Source organism: Chenopodium album, chromosome 15 (assembly GCF_948465745.1).
Source record: "Chenopodium album chromosome 15, dcCheAlbu1.1, whole genome shotgun sequence".
In the NCBI taxonomy this organism is placed as follows: Eukaryota; Viridiplantae; Streptophyta; class Magnoliopsida; order Caryophyllales; family Amaranthaceae; genus Chenopodium; species Chenopodium album.
The window spans coordinates 37,299,425-37,326,329 of NC_137848.1; the positions used below are offsets into that span (position 1 = coordinate 37,299,425).

The window sequence follows — 26,905 nt, forward strand, 5'->3', positions numbered from 1 at the left end:
GAATAAATATTGCTGGAATTTTTGTTAGTAAGCTAAAAATTAAGTTTCTTGAAGAAATTTTGACTACCCTTTAATTGGATTAAAGTAAGTGGTTTTAAATTAATTTTCAGCTTATTTTAATTAAATTATGAGTGGTTTAATAAGAGTATATATAGCTGGAAATTTGTGTGGAGTAGATTTTAATGCCATATTATGATTTTTGATTGTAGGAGACTTTGAAGTGAGTGATTTCTATTAGTCGTGGTGATTTTAAGATCGTATTCAAGGTATGTTCGCGTACTTGGTATTTATTTGGTGATATAGGATCATGCTAGGCTTTGAATAATTGATTCCAAATAGAACTATGATGGTTTTTGGTTCGAATTTATTATTTGGTTGATGTTGGTGATTGAATTATGAAGCATGGATTATTTGTGATGGATGATTGAATAGAAATAATTATTTTGGCATGTTATATATGAACCACAATTTTATTATTGGCATGACAGAGAGCATGTTTAATTAAACTAAATGTTTAATTTGGTTTGGAATATTAAAAAGGAATTTTATTATGGTTCATATAATTTGTATTGATGCTATAAGCATGAGAAAGGAGCTATATACGTGTCTATGTACACGAGGAATAAATTATATGTTGGTGCCTTAGTGCACTTAAGGTGTTTCTAACACCGAGGGATAGGAATTGTGGCGCATTACGCGTTTAAGGTATCTTTGACATCGAGGTAGATTTAAAAAGGGTTCAACATTAAATTTTATGTGGTCACTAATTATTCAAGAATTAAATTGAAATGTTTAATTGTTTGGATAATTATAATGCTTGATTGTGTTATGGTTTGAGAGTTATCACCAAGTTTTATAATATGTAAATAACGTAAAGTAAAAGAGATTATGCACCAAAACGCTTGGAACATATATACCTTGAGTATGAACATATGGGGGGAGTTATGGGGTTTTATATTTAACCATAACTTCTATTGGGAGTACAGGACGCTGTATTTTCCTTTTATTATTATACGCAGGAATTCCGCTACTTACGAGTGGTTATTTTATACTGGCACGGTTAGCTCCCGTGTTAGTACCCCTTTATTGGGGCAGGTTAGGGGAGAAACCCGTTCGATGCGTAAGCAATGCTAAATGAATCATTTAGTTACTTAGTTGAGAAGTCTTGTTGTATGTTGTGTGCTTGTAAACAGGTTGCAACGAGGTAAGTTGTGTGTTGATAGGTGAAAGCATATTAGTGTGTTTAATTACGCATGTACTCAGCTTTGTTGATTGTGTGTTTGTGTGTTTGTTGGCCTTGCCTTTACCTTGGCTCTATGATGACCCATTTTTAATGGATAGTAGTGGAAACAAGTAGAGAGAAGTTTTTCAAGTGATGAAGCATATTCATGATGGGCGTGAGTGAAGAGCGAATTATGCTAGTTTCCATAAGTTTATGATATGTTTATTGCTTTAATTATTTTATTATATTATATTTGTGAGACTAACGCAAAGGTTTTGAATTGGTTCGGTTTTTTTAAGGGCCTACAATGGTTCTGTAGACACCTAAAAATGTCTCCCCAAAACCAAACCCGATGATGAACAACCTTTCACCGCCATTATTGGTCGGGTTGCGTATTTAATCTTGGAGTGCTTAAATCCATATTTCCATTTCATAAACCAACCCAACTCCTAACCCATTTCCCCAAACCATTACTTATTTTCCTCTTTTCATGCCTTTAAACCCAAAATAATTCATTTCGTGTCCTTTAAAATCATTCATTTCGTGTCCTTTTTATAAAAACGTTTAATCCAGTTTATTTTGGTCCATAATCTGGGTCCAATGATTTAATAATTGGATGGGGCTTGAAAATAGCTTTCCAACGATATATTATAAGCCCAAATCCGAGTTATAATGAATAAGTTATGACCAAAATATTAAACTAAGCCCAAAGCGAACCTAAGCCCACCTTACCTACGACCCAATGATCATGTGGAGGGTCTAAATAATTTAATCCCATTTCAAAAACCAATTAGGATTAATTAGAAGCTTCTATAAGTTTCTAAAATATCTTAATTATCCTTTTTGAAAAGATAAGATTAAAGAGTTTGAAATTAATAATACTTTTCTTTTTGAAAGTCCTAATTCTATCCGAATTGAAAGACGTTCAAAGATAGACGGATATTATTTTCGTGCCTTATAGTTTTTATCCAAATATTAGATGGTTGGATAGCCCTTGAAATTATCTTTCCAATGATGTATTATAATATCAATTCCGAGCTATAACGGAAAAGATATGAATGAAATATCAAACTCTATCCAAAACTAACACCGTCTCACTATTTCGGCCATATCTTTTATTCTACAAAGGATTTTAATCTGATTCCAAATGGGTTAGAAAGTAGACTTCAACAGCTTTCCAACGATGTATTATTTATCTTATTCCAATTTCTGGATCAAAACATATGATAAAAACAAAAACCGTAAAAATTGTTGTCTATTGCAAGAGTATTATTTCAATTCGAATTCTTATCTTTTCTTGATTTTTCGACCCTCTTTTTTCCTTATAAATAGAGGTCATATCTACCATTTTTCAATCATCAACAGGCTTGATCATTGAATCCTTCTCTCTTTCTCTCTTTTACACCAAAAATCATTCTCTTCTCTCTCTCCCATATTCTAAACCTTAAACCCATATTCCTAATTACACCATTCTTCCCTTAAGCACTCCAAGGAGTCCATAATTAACCCGAGGTTCCGTCCTTAAACCAAGGCGTGAAAGGTACAAATAACTGAGGGTTTGGACCAATTCAAATCTACATTTATTTAATTTAATTTCCATTTGATTTATTATTTATTGAAGTTACTAACAGTTTATTCATGATGTAGCAATTTAAAGGAACGCGCGGAATGTGAGTAATTAATTAATTTAGTTACTCTCATTTTATTATTGCTAGTATCATGATTAGGTTATTTTATATTCGATTTGACTAACGCTATTATTGTTAAATTGCTTCCAATATTAATGTTTGTTTAATTACTATTTATGATCACCACATTGCATGTTTAAAGGGAATATGTAATTGAAAATCACGCCTAATAAGATAATTTGGACAATCGGTTTAGGTTCCTTTTTAATCTTGTTATTAAATCAAGTGATCACAATGTTTTAGAATTATATGTTGCATTAATATTCAACCAATTTAGCTTAATAATAGTTTGGAGCAAATTGAATTTTTGTTTGTATGTCTTTGAGATCGCAGGAATCACTTTTCACTATAAGAATCGAGTAGAGGCCAATACGGGCGAATGTGTTTCCATGACTCACTTCGTACCATCATCCCCGATCCTCCTTTCGTGGTTCCGAACCATATGGAGTTAGTAATCTCATGGATTATAAATGGGGTGTAACTTTCACGGGTTAATCGTTGTTGCCTATCGTTGTCCCTTATTCGTGGTTGCCTTTTATGATCCGTGAACGGTTTACAAGTTCCTTAAAAACTTGTTGGCGGCTCCCTACTTTATTTGTCCCTAATCGTATTATGTCAATTCCCACTTCCTATGAGTGCCAAGCATATTCACAACATGCTTTAAAGTAGGCGCACTTCGAGCAACACCTATAGGTTCCAAGTTGTAGGTTGACTTTGTTTTACTTTGGTTTGACTTTACTTTCGTCGGTTGACTTTTTAAGTTGAGTCGTTTTAAATGTTTTTAAAGATAGTCTTCCGCTATGTGTCTTTGATAGTTGCCTTAGTCGTTTTCACGGTGGCGGTAATGTCTTAGATTTTCCTATTTTGAGTTTTAAATAGAGCAAAACAGGTATTTTAAAAGAAAGGAATTTCTAGGGTGTTACAGACTGGCTTTCTCCTCTCGGCATGAGGAGATTTCTTGGGCGACTGACCCTTGCTAGAGCTAGCCGTCCTCTTGTTGATGAGGGCTTTGATCTCCCCCTTGAAACTAGTTATGAATTTCATGAGTTTGTCTCTGTGATGGGAGCCGCCCCTCTTGCCGCCTGGTTTCCCCTGCCGGTTGTCCAGAGGATTTACTTGGACCCGCTTGGTTTTCGTCCCATTCCAAACTATCCTTGGGACGGATGTGTTTAGAGTTGAGTGACCCATCAGGGACCACATGGGTTTCGACTTCAACATCGTTATCAGTGTCATGGTCTGAAAAGACCTCCCCATCAACTGGAGGCCGGCTAGGATCAGAATTCGGTACAGACTCTTAAACCATCTTAGAGGCACTCTCCCCACAGACGACACCAAATGTTTCTGGGTTTTTCTGGTCCCTCGGGAGTGTTACGTCACTAAGTCTGGAAACCGATGTCTATACCTACAAAACAACGGAGACTCCGGGTGGTTGGATTTCCGCCTCCGACGATCAAGTAAGTACGTCTACGGAGAATATAAAAAGTTGCGGAAAAGGTAAAAGTGAGATATTCTCGGATTCCGAGATCAGGTGTTTTCTCTGATGTAAGAGAATTCAGGTATATTGTAATAAATGAATATGCCCCAGAAATGGGGAAAATCTCCCTATTTATAGGGTAATTGGAATATGCGCCCCCTAGGTCATTCCGACCTAATTGGGCCCTGAAGGCCGCCATTTCCCTTGCTGATTAGGGATGCCACATGTCAGGACGTGAGTAGCCCACGTGTGTCCCTTTCTTATTGGGCCACGTAGCAAGGGTATTTTTATCCAAAACAATATCTAATTCCCATTTCTTTCTCTCTCGTCAACTTATTTCAACCTGAAATTAAAAAAAAAGTAATTTCACCCTTGGGAGCAAATGAAAAGGACGGATGGAATACTTATTAATACAAGGCACTTCAAGGGGATAATAGTTATGCAAATGGTTTTGCATAGTTAGGATGTTTTAGTCCTTCCTTTTACTGGTTATTTGAATTAAAGGTGCACATTTGGTTTCAGCTAAAATTCACTGCTGATGCTACAATAACCCGTAATGAATATTTTTGTTTATTATTTTACTTTGTTCGTTGGGTTTTTGTTGTTTTCTTCCTCTTTCTGCGTATATTAATAGCCTATTTCTTAATTGTTTTTCCTTCTTAGATCAACGATGGTGGAAATTGTCGATTAAGAATAAAGAATGTGCTGGTCGATGCTTATGACAACACAAGCAATCTAGAGTAGCACTTGGCAGCATATACAAATTGATGTATTTGCAAGGAGTATACGACGGTATTTGGTGTAGATACTTCTTAGCTACCCTGAAAGGCATAGCGCAGACGTGATTATCATGTCTACCGCTAGCTGAGTGTATCAGTTACTTCTTCTAGCTCGGCACTTTGTTATGTAGCAACTTTGTAATGAACATGACAGCTAGGATGGCAACTATGCACTTGGCAAACATCAATTTAGGGAAGGATGAAGGGTTTCAGTCCTATGTGCAGTGTTTTAACTTCGAAAATATACGGCTACCTGGTACGTGGTTTGCGGAGAAGTCGATTCAAGTTCAAGTTGGTGAAGAAAGGGATTCGGGCACTACATCTATGAGACGTTGAAGAAAGATGAGGCGTTAATACACGCTACTGAGATCTATTCGGCCACAAGAGAGCCGATGGTAAAGGAAAACAAACTTGGTAAAAACCAAGATGGTCAGCCAAAGCAATCGACGAAGGAGGACAAGAAGAGGAAAGAGGTCAGGACGGGTCGGGAGGTGATGTTGAACATAAAAGATAGAGAAAGAATACGAGCCAGCATATGAATTCAACAGGATTACGATTCAATTCTCATGTAGACTAAGAAAAAGTTCCAGTTTGATCCTACACAGCCTATGAGGGGGCCGACCCAATTTAAAAACAAGAACAAGTATTGTCAATATGTGGGACATGACACGAATGACTACGAAAATTTGAAGCGTTGCTGGACAAGCTTATGGAGAATGGCCTGCTCAATCCATATGTCTTGAAATCTAAGTTTACATACTCTCGTACAGACAAGAAGTCTAAGAAGGAAAAGTAAAAAGAAAACTCAGATGATGGGTACAACCCTGACTTAGGATACGTGGTTGTAATCTCGAGTGGCTTTGCTGGCGGCTGATGATTGAAGGTGCAAAGGATCACGCTAGAGTTTGGAGCAGGTCATGTTGTTTGGTCGCACTAAGGAAGAGTCATTCCCCAATCCCCAAAGTCATAATATGCAAGTCGGACAAGGGTCGAGTCCAAACCCTGCATGATGATCCGATGTTGGTCGAGCTGGAGGTGGCCAATATGAAAGTAAGATGGATACTCGTTGATACGGCTAGCTCATGTGACATACTCAATATACCTTGTTTTGAAGAATTTGAATGTTGATGAGAGCACGTTGCGGGAATGTTTTCTACCCCTAGTTAGTTTTGAGGGAAGGATAATTCATCCTATTGGTCGGATAGATCTTTCCGTCCGGTTGGGTGACGAGTATGAGCAGAAACATGGTAAAATAATTTTTGGTGGTGAACGAAGGACCTAACTACCTATAACATCATACTCGGTTGATCCACACTGAATGTGGCTAGAGCAGTTATACTTATAGTCCCTTACCTTATGTTAATGAAGTTTGAATGCAGTGATGGCAGGATTAACTCAATGTACAATGACCAATAGATGTACAGGGACTGTTATATGACGCTTGTAAAGCCATCCCTCAACAATTGGTCGGCAAAAAGAGAAAATTTAAGCAATAACCACAATAGCAACTAAATGATGGCTTGAGGGCTTGAGGCACTGAGGCCTTAGGCGGCAGGAAAGCACATAAATTTGGAATTAGATGCTCTTGGCCGAAGCGGACAATCAAAGCGGTGTGGCAACATCTGAGCAGTTTGGCGCGCCTCTTAATGACTTGCTAAAAGAGTTTAAAGACATCTTCACTTGTGATGTTGCGCCAGACACACTTGAGAGTAACAATGTATATCTTTCAAAAAGAAGGAACACAACTTGAAAAAGTCAACAGTAAAGGGCCATAACATAGAATTTCCCTAAGTAATTTAATTTACATTCATAATGTGAAGACAGAATGCAATTGATCTTATCGTTCCAATGAATTTTTGTTATGAGTTACAACATCAACTGCATTGGGGCAAAATATTTGTTACTCATTTCATTTGGCAAGTATATGATACATAAAACTAAAGATGTCAAAATTTAAATACCCTAACTTCATTTGACATGCTTATATATATAGAGTGTTATATATATGTACAACACCAGGCTGGCCAGCGACTTTCATACAAAATAATAGCTTCTGCATGATATACAACATTTCGGAGCTCGTTTGCAGTTATAACCACAACAATGTGAAATCGTCTAATTGATTTCTACAATGGAATTGTGGTATTAATATAATCACATCGGGGCTCTGTTGACTATATTCATCCAGGCTAATTCTTCAGAGATGGTCAGGTTGATGACCATTTTAGCCAAACAACTATGAAGAATTGTCAAATACACACCTTCTGATAGTTACTGCAAATTTGGTAACTTTGTAAGGGTGCAATACAACTGCACATACACCAAAGCAAACAGCAACTACAGCAATAGCATAAATGAAAGGCCGAGTACTGGTGAATTTCTTTGAAATTACGCTGTGACATGACTTCTTTGGCCAATCTCTGCTGTCATTAACATTCATTGCAACTTCCCTGTTTATAAGTGAAACAGATTCCCCTTCACCCTGAGAATCTGAATGCTCCAAAAATGTGCGGTTCATCTCTGCTCTCAATTTTGTAACCTGTGAAATGATTAAAAATTTTAGGTCAGCAAATTCATGAACAAGCATTGCAGCTTTAACTTATATACACCAAATTATAAGAGATCTTGATGTCAAAAAATCCACCAAGCAGTTAAACTTACCTTGCCTAGTACCCATTTCAGTCATAGGTTAGTCCAAAGAACGAGAGTCGGCTTACGGGCAGATTCATTAAAAGGGTACATTGTATAGGGGCAATTGATACCAGGAGACAAATTAGAGTGAGGGAGAGAATCCATGGGAGTCTCAGAGTAATTTAGACAAGGTTTGCCAAGAGCAAAACAAATTTTATGATAAAAGTTCTTTTGATAACCAAAAGAGAACAGTTAATTCATCTGTCCAACAATATTTTAAACACCTTTTTTTTTTTTTTTTTTTTTTTTTTTTTTTTTTTTTTTTTTTTTTTTTTTTTTTAAATTTAATATGGTCTCACAAATTGTGTATTGATTTTTGCCTTTATTTTGGACCTACTATCTCTTTTTCACACTTACTCTTCCATTTAAAATTAAAATACAAACACCCCCCTCATAAACACCCCCTTTATATCTTTCTATTAATTTTACAATAACTAATCTCCTTAAAATTTGTGTAGTGCTATGAGTTCAAACTAATGTGGACTGAGGGAGTATAAAAAGATCACGAAGCTAAATAATCAAATTTGATTATCAAAACCAAGAAAAGCAAAATCTTTTAAAAAAAATGAAACAAAGTTCAATAACAAACGAGCAAATCTAATGCAGATCCAAGAACTAAAAACTGATAAACATTGTAGAATATAGCCAGATATTCACTTTCAATTATTACGAGGAAACTTCATATCAAAGCCACTATCAAAGGAGAAATTTCAAAGAGAGAGACAGGGCGTGTCAATGCCGGTACATGAGAGAGTTGAAAAATGAATACTTGTACCTATGAATACTTACTCCTGAGAGAGGGGTGGAGGGTGAGCGGGGCTGAGTAACGCACTACCCTCCTTTTGAGTATAAGAAATACAGGCCTAAAAAACTACCCTAATTCCGATAAACAAAGATAAATTCTTTCAGATTGGGGTTTGGCAAGAACTGCAATTAAGGCAGGGTCACAATGGTCAAAAACTCAAAACAAGAAACATAGGTATTTTTAATACAAAGACAACTTTAAGGGTAGATAATGAGCCGAGGCAAGCATGGGTTGCTCTGCTTACCTCAGTCCGAAGCTCAGAAACTAAAGGCACTGCACTCGGCTTAAGCTATGGCAACAAGATGGAGCCAATATTAATTTAATTATAAACCCCCTAAAAAATACATAAGCAATAAGCCACTCATCAGGATGGGACAATCTGTTAAATTTGGCATGCTAAACAAGGGACATACCAACTTGAGACCAAATATCTAAACCGTCACCTAACGGGAGGCCAAGGCCTGGCCATTTAATACTATTAGAAGGATCATGAGTTCATGACGAGCCAAACATAAAATTGTGCTGTTTAATGTGGCCCATTAAAAACTGAAGAAACAAGACTATCAAACAGTTGGCCTGTGCATGAATCAACAAACCATCTAACACATAAATTACCTTTCAGTTTCCTCTCATTTCACCCTCACTTCCCAAATATCACTTTTTTACCCATAGTTCACCTCATGCACTCGGTTCTCATCATTCTACAAAAAAATTAACCCTCTGCAACCAGCCTTAGTTTTCCAATTACTAGTAATATCAAGGTGGTGACAGGAAAAATGATGGGGAGGATGAGATGGAGGTGGAGACAGATGACTACATGCAACGATATAAGATCTGATCAAGTTCAGAATGTACCACCTTAGTTTCCAATTACTAGTAATATTAAGGTGGTGGCTGGAAAAATGACGGAGAGGAGGATGAGATGGAGGTCGAGACAGATGGCTACATGCAATGAGATAAGATCTTGACTAGTTCAGAATGAACCATAACTACAAGTTAACATTGCAATAATGATGTAGTTTTAAATTCTTCATAAAGAAGTTTATTGGATCATCTGATAAAGTGGTGAACATTACCTGACAAGCAGTATGATCAACAGACAGCATGTCGTCACGAGAGAAACTTCCCAAACATGTGTCAACATTTGAGACACATTCCCCACCCTGCTTCAAGATCAATTCTTTGTTGTGAGCGCTTTGGCGAAGAAAATCATTAGCCTGAGCAATATATTCCTTCAGCAACCTTCTATCCTTATCAGTATCATTATTAATCACATCACAGGAATTCATCCCATCAAACACAATCTGCAGAGATTGTAGAATTTTTTCCAAGATAGAAGTGGATTTGTTGCTTATTAAGAACTTTAACAAGCAATTGTATCTCTGAATCTGAGAAGATGTTAATATGCAGTGAAGCTTCTCAGAACAAGGCTGCTTAAGCAACCATGCAACATCCAGCATAAATTCAGACAATGCAGCTTGTCTTGAACATGAAACTTCACAAGTTCCATACGAAGAACCACTTGGTATACATTGCGACTTTTTTCTACAATTCGAACAATCATACTTCTGATGTATCATCTTTATTTCAGAACAGACATGCTCATCTCCAATGAGTATAGGTATGAAATTGGATAGACCACACTCATTCTCGACCTGCATGGATTATTTACAAAACACTAGTCAATAAACATGCGAATCATAGTTACTCAAAAGCAATTTAAAATTAAGACCAAAGTATTACAAGTTATTTTAATATACTTTCTCTATTTTTTTTAAGTGCAAAACATGTAGGGGAAGCACAATCTTTTTGGAGAGAGAGATAGAGATAAAGTGGTCCCAAGTGGTGAGGAGAGAGAGAGCTCATTTCCATAAGTATTGATGTTGCACTTATTATTCAACTTTCGAAAAAGGGAAATGTTACACTTAATAAAAAACGGAAGTAGATAAAGTCATACTCAACAAAAACCAAAAAGTAGCAAGAAGTGCTCTTATAACAAGACAAACAATAACTCCCTGTAAGATCACACAATTTCTCTTAATACATGAAGTTTTGAAATGAGAATGCTTAGAGCATATAAAACGTAACTCCTCGACAGCTATGGGATTAAGACCCAAAGTTCAATTGTACAATTTTAAGGCTATTGTTTTAGGATATATTCAGGGTTGTCACAGCCTTTTCAGAGGCCCTGTGCAAATAAGGAGTATAAAATTTGGCAAATGAGCCTCCTATACTCCCGACTTATTTTTATATTACTAACAAAGAAACAAAATCATTGTTTTACCCCCGCCCAGAAGAACAAATATATTATTGCAAAAATGATATATGAAGGCATTAGTTATTTACTATGGCAGAAAAAAAAAATGCATAAATGGTGGTAGAAAAAAATAATAAATAGCAAATTACATAGGCATTAATTGTTTTTGGAAAAAAGGAAAAAATAAGGCAATCGATAGGGAAAAGCTCAAACCTCTGCTATGTATCCATAAACACTAAACCACTATACCACAATTAGAATTGTGCCTTTGTATGCATATTTATTGCTGTATATAGTATTTATATATTGATTTAAGGCTCCAATTAGAATTGAGCCTTGTGCGGCCACACGGGCACTGGTAAGAGCTGATCATGCGATAAATTAAGCCACACTCATGTTGAATCTTGTTAAATTTAGCTCATGTGTAGTTAAAAATAAATTTTCACGATAATTAATTTATATATATATATATACAAAGATAAGAATTAAAAGCTGTGAAAAAGTCAGATAGGCAACATTAAAGAGCAGAGACAGTAAATCTTATTATAATAAAAAATAGGAAAATTGAAAACTAATAATCCCACCTTTGTCATTTCTGCTCAAAACAATCCCACCTTTTCGAATTCCCAGGATAATCCCACCTTTGACCCCCCATCTTCTCAAAATGAGCCTTTTAACCCACAACTTGTTTAATAGTTAAATTTTTTTTTTTTACTCTTTTTTTTTCAATCTCTCATCTCCCACCTTAGCTACCCACCATAACCACCACCACCCTTAACCACCACATCACCACCTAACCCCAGCCAACCCACGAACCCCTGCCACCACGAACCCCAGCCAACCCACGAAACCCACCAACCCACGAACTCCAGCCAACCCACGAAACCCACCAACCCACGAAACCCACCACCACGAACCCACCACCCCACGAAACCCACCACCACGAACCCCAGCCAACCCACGAAACCCACCAACCCACAAAACCCACCACGAACCCCAGCCAACCCACGCAGCCAACCCACGAAACCCACCCACCCCAGCCATCCCATCCGCAGCCACCCCTACTGCAGCCACCGACCACGAAACTACTAAACAATCTCTATTTCAATCGAAAAATACAAATCAACCAAAACCGCAACCCCAATTTCGCAACGATTTTCAAGCAATTACATTGTAGGGAGGGGAATTAGCGGCGTAGGGGGAGGGGGAATTAGCGGCAGGGCGATGATTTTTGGGGTGGAATTGGTGGTTGCGTGAGGGTTTCGGGGAGAGGGGATGGCGGTTTAGATGGTAGCGACCTAAGCGGTGACTAGGGTGGTGGTTGCTTAGGGGTTCGACGAGGCTGGTGGCTGGCGGCGACTAGGGTGGTGGTTGCGTGGGGTCCGACGAGGCCAGACTGGGTTGGGTTTTTTTAAAATTTTTTGTTTTTTTTAATTGCAAAAATTAAAATTGTACCAATCTGAAGGTGACATGTGGCAAGTCACCTTCTAAAATAAGTTACCAATTTCACAAACTAGTAAAAGGCTCATTTTGAGAAGATGGAAGTCAAAGGTGGGATTATTCTGGGAATTCGAAAAGGTAGGATTGTTTTGAGTAGAAATGGCAAAGGTGAGATTATTAGTTTCCAATTTTCCTAAAAAATATTGGGATTAAATGTTTTATACAGAGCTTTGACGATTGAGCATTCTCCAATTCTATAACTTCAAAATAGGAAAATTTGTTTAGAGCCTAGATTTTAAAGTTCACCATATTGGAATTAATGTTGTTATTGTTGTTTATTTGTAAGAATTACTAGGAAATTAAGGCTCCTTCTACATGAGAAAATACTTTATGCTTTTACTCCGTTAATAATTTGTCTATGCCTTTCCTTCAATAGAGGTAGCATAAATAAATAAATAAATAAATAAAATACAAAAAATATATAAAAAAAATATAAATAAAATATAAATAGGTTCATAAATAGGTTGACACTTGATAAAACTGTCTCTGAGATTTTTTTCCTCGTTTTTTTTCACTTGTCATGTCTCCTACAAGCCCTTACCCTCCACCCCCCACCCCACCCCCCCAGTCTGTTTTTCTTCATCCTTTGCCCTCACTTCTTTAAAGTGAGACAAGGAGTGGAACCAAGCTTGCACTTAGGGTTTCTTTACTTGGCTTGTAAAAATAAAAATTAAAAAAAAAGGATTGAAAATTGAACTAGGGTACCTAGTCACATCGCCTACTTTCTCTCTCGAACAGCTACAAGGCAGGCAACCATGACCAATAGTTGAAAGTTGTAGTTTCACTTCGTCACTTTTCTTGCTACTCTACTCATTTGTCTTCTCCCTTTACGTTTCCAAGATTTTATCTTCTAATTACTCTCTCTTAAATATGCAACTCACTTGTAATTTGTTGTAGTGACTTTTGTATGATGTTTTGAATTTACAAATTCTTGAATTTTTTATTTTGCTGGCAATATGCACACTGAACTCATGTTATAAATTTTGATTTTGCAATTTTCGTCCCCATCCACGCATTTGTATCCGTCTTCATGCTACACAGCTATTAATACTTGGACTGAAAACTAAACAAGAAAGTACAAAACCAAGTGATAGACAGCTCCCAAATAAACAGTGCATACAATTTCAAAGAAGAGATGAGCTTCATTTGTTACTAACCTCAACAAACGCAGGACCAAAGTAACTTGGTTCAGTGTGTGGCACATATATTCTGCAGAACTGATAATCATAATCAATGGCAGGCTTGTCTTCTTTTCCACGTGGAAAAGCGACATAGTAATCATGAGCCAGATACTTTCCCGCAAACGATACGAGAGACCTATTAGCAAAACCACTTTGGTCAAAAGTAATCCCTTAACAAATAAACTATGTGTACCAGATGATTTTTTTTAAAGTACATTCATAAAGACGCTAAATGACTCAAATATTAAATTTCACATATCTAGAGCAGTTCCTCCATTTCGAAAGGTTTACCCATATTCCGTTTTGAGTTGTTTTTATTTATATATTCTAAATATAGGTATTTATTCATCAAAAGAAAACAGACTGAGTACATGCCATTAACAAGACAGTCATCACGAAAATCTTTTTATAACATGTACGGATCATATATAAGCATCCAAATCTAGGAAGACCGATAAATGTTGGACATATAATATATAAACAATCAGAAATAATGATCTCTTTCAAAACCATAAATAGGCTTTATTAACTTTCAGTCTTTCACAAAACTTAATGAAGGGATTTTCTGTACCGTTCGTAGCCCTAAGGACTATACATAAGCATTAATCAAATGTCAAAAAAATGTATTAATGTCATACGTAAGAAAAAATACAAGTCATTCAATCTTATTCAATGCTTGATATGTGTTTACTGCAACTTTAGCTTTTAATACATAGCCTTTAGGACTAAGTTTGCCTTACTTTCTTTTAATTTTACCACCAGCCAATGTTCAGAACACTATTTCAACAAACACAAACTAATAACTCTATGGCCATGTACTGTTCTGCTTTATTAAGAACTTAAGACATAATATGGTTTTACCAGCTTCATACACAAATAAGTTTATTTTCAACGATATAAACTTCTTATGACAAGACAAGTTCAGATAAAGTCCACATAATTTTGAATTAAAAAAACTGAATAAAACAGTCTAAACGCAATTAATGCCTTTTTGGATTCAATGATTATCCAGCTATTTTCTTAACCCATACCAAAATATACATCAAATTATACACCCTCAAATACCACCTACATAATCAGCTATGCAGTAAACTACCTTCCCTTCCCTTGTTCAAGTAGTAAAACAAATTTCAAACAATTAGTAACAAAATTAGCATCCTTTGGAGGACCAATAAAAAGTGTTGCAAATCGCCATGCAAAAGTTGTAAATTACATAATATTCATGTGCAGAGTTGCATTTTGTAGTAAATTAGTTGAAACGATAAGTGAGAAGGGGAAAAAGAGAAAATTTGGAAACAAAAGACAGACATTCAAAGCAATGGTTAAGATTTCTAATACCAGTAAAGGCTTAGAAATAAAATAAAACATACGTAGTATTTATAGATCCAGGTGATGCAACAGCAACCCCTGGCCCAATTCAGATAAGTCATGTGCAAGAGAATGAAGTGTAAAAGAAAAGAGACAAACATTGACGCAAATAATGGACAAAAAATTAAGCACAACCACCAATTTATTGCAATTATTCATATAGAAAATCTAGAATGACGAATAACAACTAATTAAATAAAGAAAAAAAGCACTAAAATATTCATCGTACCGAAATTTTGGCTGAAGTAAATTGCTTCCACAGGCAACAAAATCCATTGGTTTTCCAGCCTCAAAACAAGGAGGATAGACGTAGTGAAGTCTTGGGGCCCGAACAGCAACCTTCACTTTCATCACTGAAGCTCCTTCTGTACATGAGAAAATGCATATGCTTGAAAATTCAAAGGCTATACCACCAGTTTCTATTGGGAAAATAAGAGGTGATGGAACAATTCTAAAATCTGACACTTAGTTTCCTAAAATACTAACAGAACATTGAGAGACATTATAAGCAACAATCTGTAACAAAATTATTTGTTTCTATCCATATCTAGTTATCAACAAAAAACTACCCTTCAGCAAGTCTAACAATTTACAGGTTCAGCTGAGGTTTCCCAAAAGCATAGACATGCATAAAAAATTACAAAACCATCTTGGAAAATTATTTTTTCAATCTTCAACAGCAGATAATTGTGACTATGATGTTCTGAAATTTTGCAGGAAGCCTATACATAATCCCAAGTGCAAGGATCACAAACCAATATTATTAGAAGAAACAATTATAGGTCCTGTAATAGCAAAGCATCAACTAACCTCTCATAACACGAAAACTCAAATCGTTCAAGTAAACCAAGGCAGCGCCTCTCCCAGACAGTATTCCTCCATGTCCAACAAAGTTTTGTACATAAGAAACAGGGTCTTCAAACAGCTGCACAAGGATATATTTTTTTATTAATAACAAGTCAAGATGAATAGGTGAATCTAGTGTAAAAATAATTTGGCAATATCAGAGAATACAGAGTTTTTTATAGGAAAGATTTGGAGCAACCAAGGCACATCAAATAAAAATTTATTTTATATACATTTGAACTAAGTCTTCAAAAAGTCATACTATTTTTACTTGCAACACACCTTCTTGGCACACTATTGAGAGAGTGATTTGAAAAGGTAAACGGATGGATTAAACTATAAAATTTAAACTGCAAGATCTTAACACTTTCTTCTTATCGTTGGTAAAGTTATTTCAGTTAATTTGTCTGTAAACCTAGTCTAATATCTTATAGTGCGTGCCAAAGTAGTGATTTGCAAATTAATAATAAAAAAAAAAAAAAAAAAACAGAGGAAATAAAATTTACTTCACAAGGCAGTAGAGTTGGATTTTATGAAAGAATACTCCTTAGCGGTTTTATAAGGTGCAAACAATCTATTTCAGCCAGAAAAACCAAACAAATATATTACAAATGAACCATTCCAAAGAAATTAAGTAATTACTAGCACACGCAGTCAACCACCATCCCAAAACTTTTGAGGGCATAGAGTTCAAGTATAAAGTTGTTTTGGCGTTATTAATTATTACTTACAGGAAAGTAGATGTGATAAAAGAGAGTGGGGTATTATTTAGATGTGAGAGAAGATAGATGGCCTTTTTTATTTGAATGTTAGAGAGGTTTGGGCTATAACTTTTTGGTAGAGGAAAGAGAGATGTATCAAAATAATAGTGGGTTTTTTCCTAAATTGGAACTGTTTAAACTAATCTGAACCAGACAAACAAAGAGAGTACCCAAAATTTTCAAGACGGAGGGAGTAATATTAAATCCTTCCTTAATAGATAATAACGAAAATGATTATAATGATAATAAGAATTATAAATTAAATATTGTACTGAGGTCCCAAATAAACCTTTTACTCTCAGTGCGTATGTTTTGTTCACCTTCATGCCTACATTACTTTCATTTATACTAAAGCTCACCCTGAACCATACCAAACAATTTTAAATCAAACAGGATCCAATGACTTGATTTCACAAAACTTTTTGAACTTTTTTTTGGTTCGACTTAGTTGTCACAGATAAAAATCGAAAAAGCAAATTTGAATACAAGAACAACATGGACAAATAATGAGATATGGAGTAAAAAGCTAGGTGGGTGTAAGAAAAAGGCAGACAAAGTACAAGAGTGTATGGAAAGGTATAAATATATGGGGTAAGAGAGGTAAGAAAGTAAAAGGGGTTTGCCTTTAAGATAAAGTAAAAGTGAGTATAACAAAAAAAAAAAAAAAAAAAAACTATAAATAGAAGTGAGTTGAAAAAAAAAACCGACGTAGTATTTTTTGTTGAATATTACTTCCTCTGTTTTTTAATAGTTGCAACACTTCCCTAAAATGAAAATGTCACAATACTTGCAACACACTATAATTGGAAAGTTATTTTGGGGAAATGTTGTACTATTTCCCTTATTTAAAGCACATGTCTCACTAAATTATACTCTTAACAACCTCTCACCCCATTTTAAAGTGTATTACAACATGTGAACCCCACTTTTCTTAAATACCGTGAAAAAATGTGTGTTGCAACTATTAAAAAACGGAGGAAGTATCTTCTATTCTACTACTTAAGAAAATTATATATTCATCAAAATCTACCTCTTATATGAACAATGCAAAGTATAATGCAAAGCATTACATCATATCATTTAAACCTTACCTTTACCCACATATATTGTGGCATTGAAACAAAGACAGTCAATATTGTACAACCAGGACGGATATAGCCCTCCAACTCAACAGGCATGCTGGCCAACCATTGGAATATCTGTAGAAATATGCTACCAAGTCAGCTACATGTGATAGGTATCATTCAGAAAGAAACAACAATTTCACTTCTAAACTGCAGAATGAAAAGTATAAATACTTGATGCCGTAGACGTCGAGGGAATTCTGCAGGGTTCCAGTCGTAGAGTTTAAAAGAGATACGACCTGTAGGGCACTACATCAAATATTATTAACTAATGAAGTTTTAGTTGGGAGAATTGAATAAGCCAACAATGAAAAAGGCTAAACTGAACCTACCGCAGATGAGTAAGCACTCTTAGTATCAGAAGGTGGGGAATATTCTCGCTCCAAATTATCTACTACTTTATCCACTGGAGTAAAAGTTAAATTGCTGTCACTCTCAATGTTCTGAGATTCCAGAGCAGAGCAAAGGTTTGACAAAGTTTTATCTTTAGAATCTTCCTTCTCAATTTGGCCGCCTGACCATGCATTCCCTGTCATCAAAGACACGTGATTTGTAAGACATTACATTATGTTGCTAGAGAAGCATATTCATCACACAGATGATCATTGATTAAATCCAGATATCAGATTATCTTCACATATGACAACAGCTATAAGGATATTATCGTCTAGATATAATCTTCATAATATTGTATACAATATAATGTTTTTTATTGGTCCTCCTTCTATGCCTTTTTGTGCAAAGAAAGGTTAAGATAGAGAGACCCGTTGTAACTTTGTTTGTGTAGCAGTAAAGTATCTGAGTAGGAGCATAACTGATTTAAAGAGGAGCCCAGATATTGATATTGAACAAAATGTTAGAAACCTGGGATTTTCACATCAGTGTTTTGCAAAAGACAGGTTATTTGAAAGGATGGTAACATGTTGATCAAGATTATTCATGGAGCCTTTATACACTTCTCTAGAATCTCAGGACATGAAGGAAAAACCAAAGAAAAATGTTGATGGGTATTGAAGCGAAAATCTACTTTCTAATACGTTGGCCTGTCTCTCAGACTGTATAAGTTACCACGTTTGCAATGTTAGTTTCACAATATAATTGCGAAAGAAAAAGGGGTTAGTCAGACATTTAACTCCTAGAACTTTAAGCAATGCTGGCAGACTTATATGTTTTATACTTGCTGGCAGGCATATATATCATAAAATTTCTGATTCAGACAACTTAGATCTGTGGATTGCTGATGTCCTAAACTTGTATCTGGGCTCTATTTTGTTTGAAGAAAATACTCTAGGAAAAAAAATTTAACTACAAATACAAATTAGATTTTGATGATACCTTTCCCTACTTCTCCATCAGAAAAGACATCTCCTGTCTGCACATCACCCTGAGGTTCCTTTTCAACAGTTCCTCTGTAATCAACAGACTTCCTTCGCCGCCTATTGTTGTGGCGCTCTAATTTACGTCTACAACTACGTTTTCCTTCATCAAAATCTGACAGCAAGTGAAACCTGCCACAAAGCACCGAGGATGATTAATTAGCATGTAAGCAATCACTATACTATCGAACAATATACTTCCTCACATTCTTCAAAACTTTACCATAACTAACACAACTCTACGATCTCACTTGTTTATTGACATTTAACTCCAAAACATCAATAAAAGTTTACATATGAGAACACCCTTTATATTACCAAATCTGCAAACGACCCCGATTTAACTAGCAATTTGAGGTTCATCAATGAACATGTCAATCAAGATTCATCAAAGTTAACTTTAAATTGAACTCCATAATTAAGTGATATATGTACAACCAAAAATGAAGCATCATTCAAGGGTCATTATTGAACCATTAATTGAATATAATTGATATAACTAGACTTATGCCCATGCAATCAGATTTTTTTTTTAACAACACTTTGAGTGCCGATCTCGTAATCTTTTTTTTTTTTGGCTTCAGTTAGGTTCTAAGTCCTTTTGTCTTAAAAAAAATAAATTAATTAAAGGAGAATATTTTTTCCAATTATATTAAAAAAAAAATGGAGGAAATCTGCTCTAAAGGAAAAAAAAATATTATTGACTTACATAACTTTAAATTTTTTAATCGACCATATTCCTTAGCTATTGATAGTTGCTTATAGGGCATTGTCACCATTTACCTATTTGGCACTTGAATATTATATTTCTAAAATAAATTGTACATCCTATGTATTTAATACTTCGTCCATTTTTTTTTTTTTTTTACCATTTTCCTTTAAGGGAAGTTTCATATTAATTGCATCATATCTATAATTGGGTATACTTTCATACACTTTTTGTTTCTGTTCATACACCAAATACCTATCTTACCCTTACTCACGGTTGATATTTACCCTTGTTACCTCACTTTTATTCTCTCTCCTTTGTTTGTAGTTACATGGGTAAGTTTGTTATTTTAATCTGTTATTAAACTTTGTGCCCAACACAAATGATGCAATTAAAAAAAAGGAGGAAGTATATATGGGAAAGAGGCACAAGATTAGAGAAAGTGGGTATAAGATATAAGGTACCACAAAACTAATACAAAATACCCACAAAACATGTGAATAAGTAGCTTAGAAATGTATAATAAGGTTACATTGAGTATTTGTTGTGTGAAATGAGATATTGGATTTCCTTAAAGAGAAACAATGCAATATTTGAGATGTTCGTTAAATGGTAATTGTTGCAAATTTTATTTTTTTTAAAAAAAGAGGAAGTATGCTATCTCATTTGTATTAGCTCCGCCAAAATATATAAAACTCATAAACAAAATATATAAAACTCATACACAAAATAACTATGTACATAAAACTTTATAATTTATCATAAAAGCAACTCTAGTGTGAACTAGTAACCTGATTCCACTTACTACCATTGTCTCATATTATGTGCAACATTTACTAAAAATGGTTGTTATACATTATGTGCAACAAATGTTTTCTTTCTTTTTTAAGTTGTCATTTCTTTCTATCTCTCTCCTTATCACATGCATGTTTATATTTCTCTCTTCATTTAACACTCATAAGCAAATTTTACCTAAGAGCCTGTGTCAATGTCTTTGTTGCACATAATATGAAATGGAGGTAGTAACTAACTAGTAGATTCAATGAGGAATTCTTCTCTAGCAACCCCTTGATGGGATCTTAGGCTCTTAGCACCTCCTAGTTGAAGCAATCAAATGCCTCTTCAAAACTAAAATATTTTAGTATTGTTGATTGCACTTTTTTTTACTAAAGTGAAGTAACTCCCTCATTATCACTTATCACCTACATCTTGATCATATCTCTTCCCATATGACTGCATATGTGTAAATACTTCCTCGTCCATGCCATCATAATCTAAGTTGCTTAATTGGGTAACACTATTTCAAAAAGGATAGTTAGGTTAACCTTATGTAATTGTCCTCAAGCTTTGAAGGATATTCTTTTCATAATTACTCGCAAGATTTAACGGTGACCAAACCAACATTTGTTTACTTATGACCAAATATCTCTAAATTTGAATAAGTAAACTTTATGAGATATTTTGGAAAACACACATGGAGACAAGCACAACAAAATCCCTCATAATATAGTTTTTTTTTCTACGGAGTAGTAAATTGGCGTAAGAGTACTTTCATGGTAAGTCGGCCCGAGAGATTCAGTTATAATAAATGTAGAACGTATCAACCAAGTATAGGTGGAGAGAATAGTGCTATAGGATTTTTTGCAAAATCAATTAAATCCACAAATTAATAATTTTGCCCATTACTTTAATACTATACTATCACACTATCAAGCTTATTATGTCTGTGTCTTCAATGTCTTCAACAACTTCTTCTGTGCGCCTTTTGCTGAAGTGCTATTAAGCTAGGCAAAGCACATTCAAGGAGGCACACCTAAGGAGCATGAGCCACACATGAGGCTCACAACTTTTACTTTTGCTCCAGCTTTTTTTCAATAAATATTAATTAAGCGAGCCTCATTAAAGTCCCCTAAAAGGAAGACGCCAACACCCTTGTTTTGTTTTATTTCATGTGTTACATTTGCCCCTTAATCGGCCTTTATTTTAGGTGTTGCTGTTCCTTTTTTGGTAAACAACTACTCTGTACATTCTTTTTTGTTTTACTTACTTTACACTTTGGTCTGTTCTTTTTTTTTTTTCTACTTACTTTGTTTTATTCTATTATAGGAATCTTCCATTTAACATATTACCCCTTTTACCCCACAACAATTACACCTTTCCACACAATCTCTCTTACTTTATTTAGCTTCTTGTTTCTCTCATCAAATTTTTTACTTTCTCTCTCTTACTTAATCTTACATATACTTAACCTTTCCAATATTTTCTTATTTGCATATATCAATAGTAACCGAGTAGAACATCAAAGAACAGAATGAGTACAATTATATATCTTATCTTTTTCTTCTTATGGTCCCCACAACTACCAATTCATACCTTTTATTTATTATTATTTCTCCATTCTCATATCCTTTAATCTTCAATAAATTATTAACTTCAATATCATTTTTTACAATATTTAATCACCTAACTACCTTATTTACATCTTATTATATAAAAATCATTTACATTGCCTAAAAATTATATTGTACAATATTTAATCACCTAACTACCTTATTTACATTTATTATATAAAAATCATTTACATTGCCTAAGAATGTGTCAATCAAATTGTAACACTTGGAAAAATAAATAAATAAAAAATAAATAAATAAAAGAGGAAGGAGTACATTGACTTCAACACTAAATTAGATCATCCAAAGTTAACTTCTTGAGTCGACTTAGTCTCCACCTACATCACCATCATAACCCAATAGTTATATAAGTTACAAAGCATTTGGGATGACAAACAATTACTTCGTATCGTGAAGAAACAAAATTGAATGGATCCTACAAATTTATAAACATGACTGAAACATCACATCTTTGTCTTCCAACTTATAATCTAGTATTTAATTATAGAAACTAACAATGTTTTAAGAATAATTAAGGGGGCCTTTTGTGCAATACTTCACCATCAGGTGAGAAGATAAACCCACATGTACATCAATAATGATTCCTAGAATTAAAATCCCATTCCCTCACTTCATCTAGTCTCCCTCGCTTTCTAGCGAGGCAAAGCCCTCTCTCCTTCCCCAACTGATTACCTTCCGCTTTTCTTCTCTTCTCCTCGACCTTGCCCTCTTTACTATGGAGTATCCAAAATCCTACATGGCTACACCTATAGCCTAACCTTTCTTCCTTTGCAGACTCCTACCTCAAAACTTTTATCCTTCTCTCCAACACCCTCCCCCAGGCATTGCAGCCATTAAATGCAAGATACAAATCTTCCAAAAGCACATATTAGAGAGAAATTTCAAATAATCAAGTCAGTCACTATGGTAGTGTAAACTTGCAAAAGCCAGCAGCGGTTAGATGATAGTAATGATATAGCTGGTTGGGATGTTGTTGTAATGGTAAGTGGTAACAATATTTTCATATCTCTAAGGTGATCCAATTTAGATATTAGTTATTGAGTAGAATTAATTTTCATGTATGTTCACATACTACCTCTCTCCCTATTTTTTTAGCCCCATTGCTAATAATTGGGTCAACTTTTAAAACTTTGACCATAAATATCTATTAATCTATAAGAGATAATTTAGTTAAGCGGACTCATTGCATATTTTATTAATATCAAGTTTTAACAATTTTTACACTTGTAGAAATTGAGGTATTTACGTTATAAGATGTATTTGGTTAGATTTTGGGCTTGCGGTATAATTTCCTGTTTTAAGCTTCTTTTTTTTATTATTGTTTGGCATCGTTTTTTATTTTCTGTTTTATTTTGCATCGTTTTTTGTTTTCTGTTTTTTTTTCTTTAAAAAAAAAGGAAAAAAGAAAAATGTGTTTTCACTTTTCTATTGTCAGTTTTCAAAATTATTATGATTTTAATAAGTTTGACTAATTTTTTATTCATTATATTACATATATCATATGCTTTTGAAAAAAAAAAAAAAACAAAAACAAAAAACCACAGCGATGCCAAATGCTCATAATTTCAAAATTTTCAAAATTGTTACAAAACCTATTTCAACCGATGGGTCATGATTTTAACTCTAAAAAATGAAGAATTTAGACCAGTATTATACTCCCCCACCCCCCCTCCCCTTACTACACAACCAAGACCATACCCACCCTTTCTCCCTTTCCGACAGCCACATCCATTATTCTCATATAAACATCACTTGGATCACAACAATTCTGGTAGGAATCAAAACAAAGCTAAATTTTTTTATCACAAGAACAAGCTACACATATTAGAAGAGTCAGGGATAGCTGTCAACGGTTGTTGGCAGCGAGTTCATTTTGAGCACAAATTCTGAACAATGACAATCAATTTTGGACAGAGAGAAGTTTGATTGAATTATCCATGAAACACAATCATAATCTTAAGTCATCAATCACAATCCCATGGCAGTGGAGGCAGAACTTTTAAGGAGTTTTGGCAATTTTTTTGCAATATGGAGAAGGTTATTGCAACTAAAATTACAAACAATCTAACAAGAAAGGTGGGAAAAATTACATAAAAGTTGTTTTTTGCAACTGAGCCACCGAAAAAGATTCAATTCTGTTTTAAGAAAACAAAAAGAAAAAAACAGAAAACATAAAGCACTACGTATTGACAGCTTAGTTATTCGGTGCAGCCTTACCAAATACATTGGCTTGATTACAAAATACAAAGTACAAAATATAAATTCATTCACCAACAATTCTTTAACGGTTAAACTAATATCAAAACTTATTAGCAACTAATATCAACATCCACCAACCACTGTAGCAATATAATTACTCTAAATTTCTACATTTTGGGTTTCAATTGCGAAATTTTGAATTCCTCCACCATTCAACTGACTCAAAATTCTCATCACCTATCCTTAAGAATTTCGAAAATCATAACCCTGACAACTAAACAGCTTTTAAACAACCAATGAACAATTAAACTAAATCCTCAAAACAAAAGTAAATAAACAAATTGAATAAACCCAACACTTAAAAATTAACTTACTTGCCACACTGCTGACAATATCTTTTACTCTCACCCTCAATCACAACCGAGGAAGCATTAGCACACACCAAACAAACCCGATGTCGCCGGTGATACCCTTTGAGCTCACGAATATCGACCTCACACCCGGGCACCTGACACTTCGCTACACCCGGTGTCCGCCCCATCCTCGGCCGCTTCTTTCCAGGACCGGCCTCTTCTTCCTCCTCCTCCGCCATCAATGCATCCAACTCTGGACAAGCGCACGGCACCCGCCCCGCCAAAAAATTCTCGCAAATCATCCTCGGGTCTCGCTTTCGCACCCGATCAGACGACCCTGATTCACCTCCATTTACCGCAACGGTCTTTCCATTATCCTCCGCGTTCGTTACCGGCGGTAGTAGCACCGGTGGCTGCTCCTTCGGGTGATCGGAAACATCCAGATTAAGCAGTAATTGATCGTCGATTGTAAAGTCAAAGAGATCACTCCACTCAAATGGCGCAACCGATTCTTCACCTCCGCCAGTCAACGGAGGTAAATCCATGGCGGAATAACACAAACCCTAACCCTAACCCTAATCGAATAATAGGAGATTTGGGGGAAATTGAAAATGAGGGAATTAGGTGGAGAAAATTGGAAAGGGTGGAAGGCAGGAATGAGCAGCAGGTGAAGTTGTAGGTGAGAAGTCAGCGATTAGGTGGTTTTGTTGGTCTGAAAATATGATTGGCTTTTGAATTTCTGAATTTTATTTTATCTGTTTGGTGTAAAAAGTAATCAATTTAGCTAAAATTATGACGACATTTTTGTTTCTTTGATTTGATTTCATAAATTGATGGATTGATTCCCTTTCTATCCTAGACTATGCGTGGTGTTAACGCCCAACACACCAACGAGAATTTCTCAACCTTTTAAAACGCGCGTTCTGTAGGACCCTAATAAGTGAAAATATTAGCAAACTAGATAAGTATCTTATAGGAAATAAATTATAAAAACATAATCATTAATTGTCATTTGTAATGATGATATTTAGATTTTATTAATTTTAAAGAAGAGTAAAAATTTAAGCAAATTATGTATTATGGAGTACTCTTTAACCGAGAGTAATTATATTTTGAAGTCAGATAGTCACTCATAAACTCAGAATATAAAATATGGAGTATAATAATAATAATAATAATAATAATAATAATAATAATAATAATAATAATAATTGTCTTCAAAACAAATATTGTAATAATTTAAAGTAAAAAAAATAAATAAAAATATGATGTCAGCAATTGATTTAGGCGGGAAAATTTTAACAACAGCTTGACATGTGTACAATTTTAAAAAGTGATGATGTCAGTGGTTGTTATTTTAGTGTATTTATAGATTTAGTGTTTAGGTTGGTATTATTATCTAATGTTGTTGGAGTAAACTAAAATGGAGACTATTGGTGTTTGAGAAAAGTTGGAGTTAGAGTACTAACATTTGGAGAGTTGCAAGTAGAGTACTCAAACAAGGAGCTGTGATGGACCACTACCCGTTATGGACACGTGTGTCCTTTACCAGGGGCAAATCCGTCAAAGTGCCATAAAAGAAGGACAGTAACTCATGGTTTAACTGATTGTAAAAAACAATCTCTGTAAAAACAATCTCTCTCCTCTCTCTAAAATTCACTGCGCTGAGGGATAGCTCAAGTAGTTAGAGTTCCCTCTCGATTCCAAGAGATCTTGGGATCGATTCTCACCCCCGCCCTTGTGGCTCTCTAAACATCCCAAAAAAAAAAAAAAAAAAAAAAAAAAAAAAAAAAAAAACTGACTGTAAAAAACAATCTCTCTCCTCTCTCTAAAATTCACTGTGCTGTAAAAAAAAATTTCCTCTCTCTCTCTCTAAAACTCTCCTCACCAGAAAACTTCATCGGAAACCTAGCCTAAATAAGCTAAAAATTGCCAAAACCTAGCGTCAGAAAATGGCCTCAAAAGTGCCAAATTTAGTCTAGGTTGTCTCGTGACAAGGTTTGTCGTGAAATTCGAGGTTTTTGTTGAAGAGATCTGTGTTTGATGTAATTCGAAGGTGGGCGGTGTAGACGGTGTTCATTCTCGTAACAATGGAGGCATGTCAGGTAATACAAGTTATTTATTTTTATATAAAGGATTCATAAGAATTGTAGGGTTTATG

General features: G+C 34.9%; 1 protein-coding gene across 1 annotated transcript; it reads right to left on the bottom strand.

Annotated features, from left to right (window-relative positions):
* Positions 1-7,046: 7,046 nt before the first annotated feature.
* Positions 7,047-25,569, bottom strand: LOC145583123 (squamosa promoter-binding-like protein 7). The gene is made up of 10 exons (XM_081640278.1): positions 24,766-25,569; positions 19,032-19,204; positions 18,029-18,225; positions 17,871-17,945; positions 17,664-17,771; positions 15,776-15,890; positions 15,195-15,330; positions 13,574-13,733; positions 9,736-10,314; positions 7,047-7,702 (listed from the first exon to the last, which is right to left on the bottom strand). The coding sequence occupies exons 1-10, from the start codon at positions 25,287-25,289 to the stop codon at positions 7,400-7,402; spliced, it is 2,370 nt and encodes a 789-aa protein (XP_081496404.1). The 5' UTR covers positions 25,290-25,569; the 3' UTR covers positions 7,047-7,399.
* Between the last annotated feature and the right edge of the window lie 1,336 nt (positions 25,570-26,905).

Bases quoted from the DNA above. Each gene is read 5' to 3' on its own strand.
- LOC145583123 (XM_081640278.1), bottom strand. From the start codon at position 25,289: ATGGATTTACCTCCGTTGACTGGCGGAGGTGAAGAATCGGTTGCGCCA. The intron at 19,205-24,765 runs GTAAGTTAATTT...GCTTTGTGGCAG, and splicing joins TATTGTCAGCAGTGTGGCAA to GTTTCACTTGCTGTCAGATT. The intron at 7,703-9,735 runs GTAATGTTCACC...ATCATTTCACAG, and splicing joins TTGATCATACTGCTTGTCAG to GTTACAAAATTGAGAGCAGA.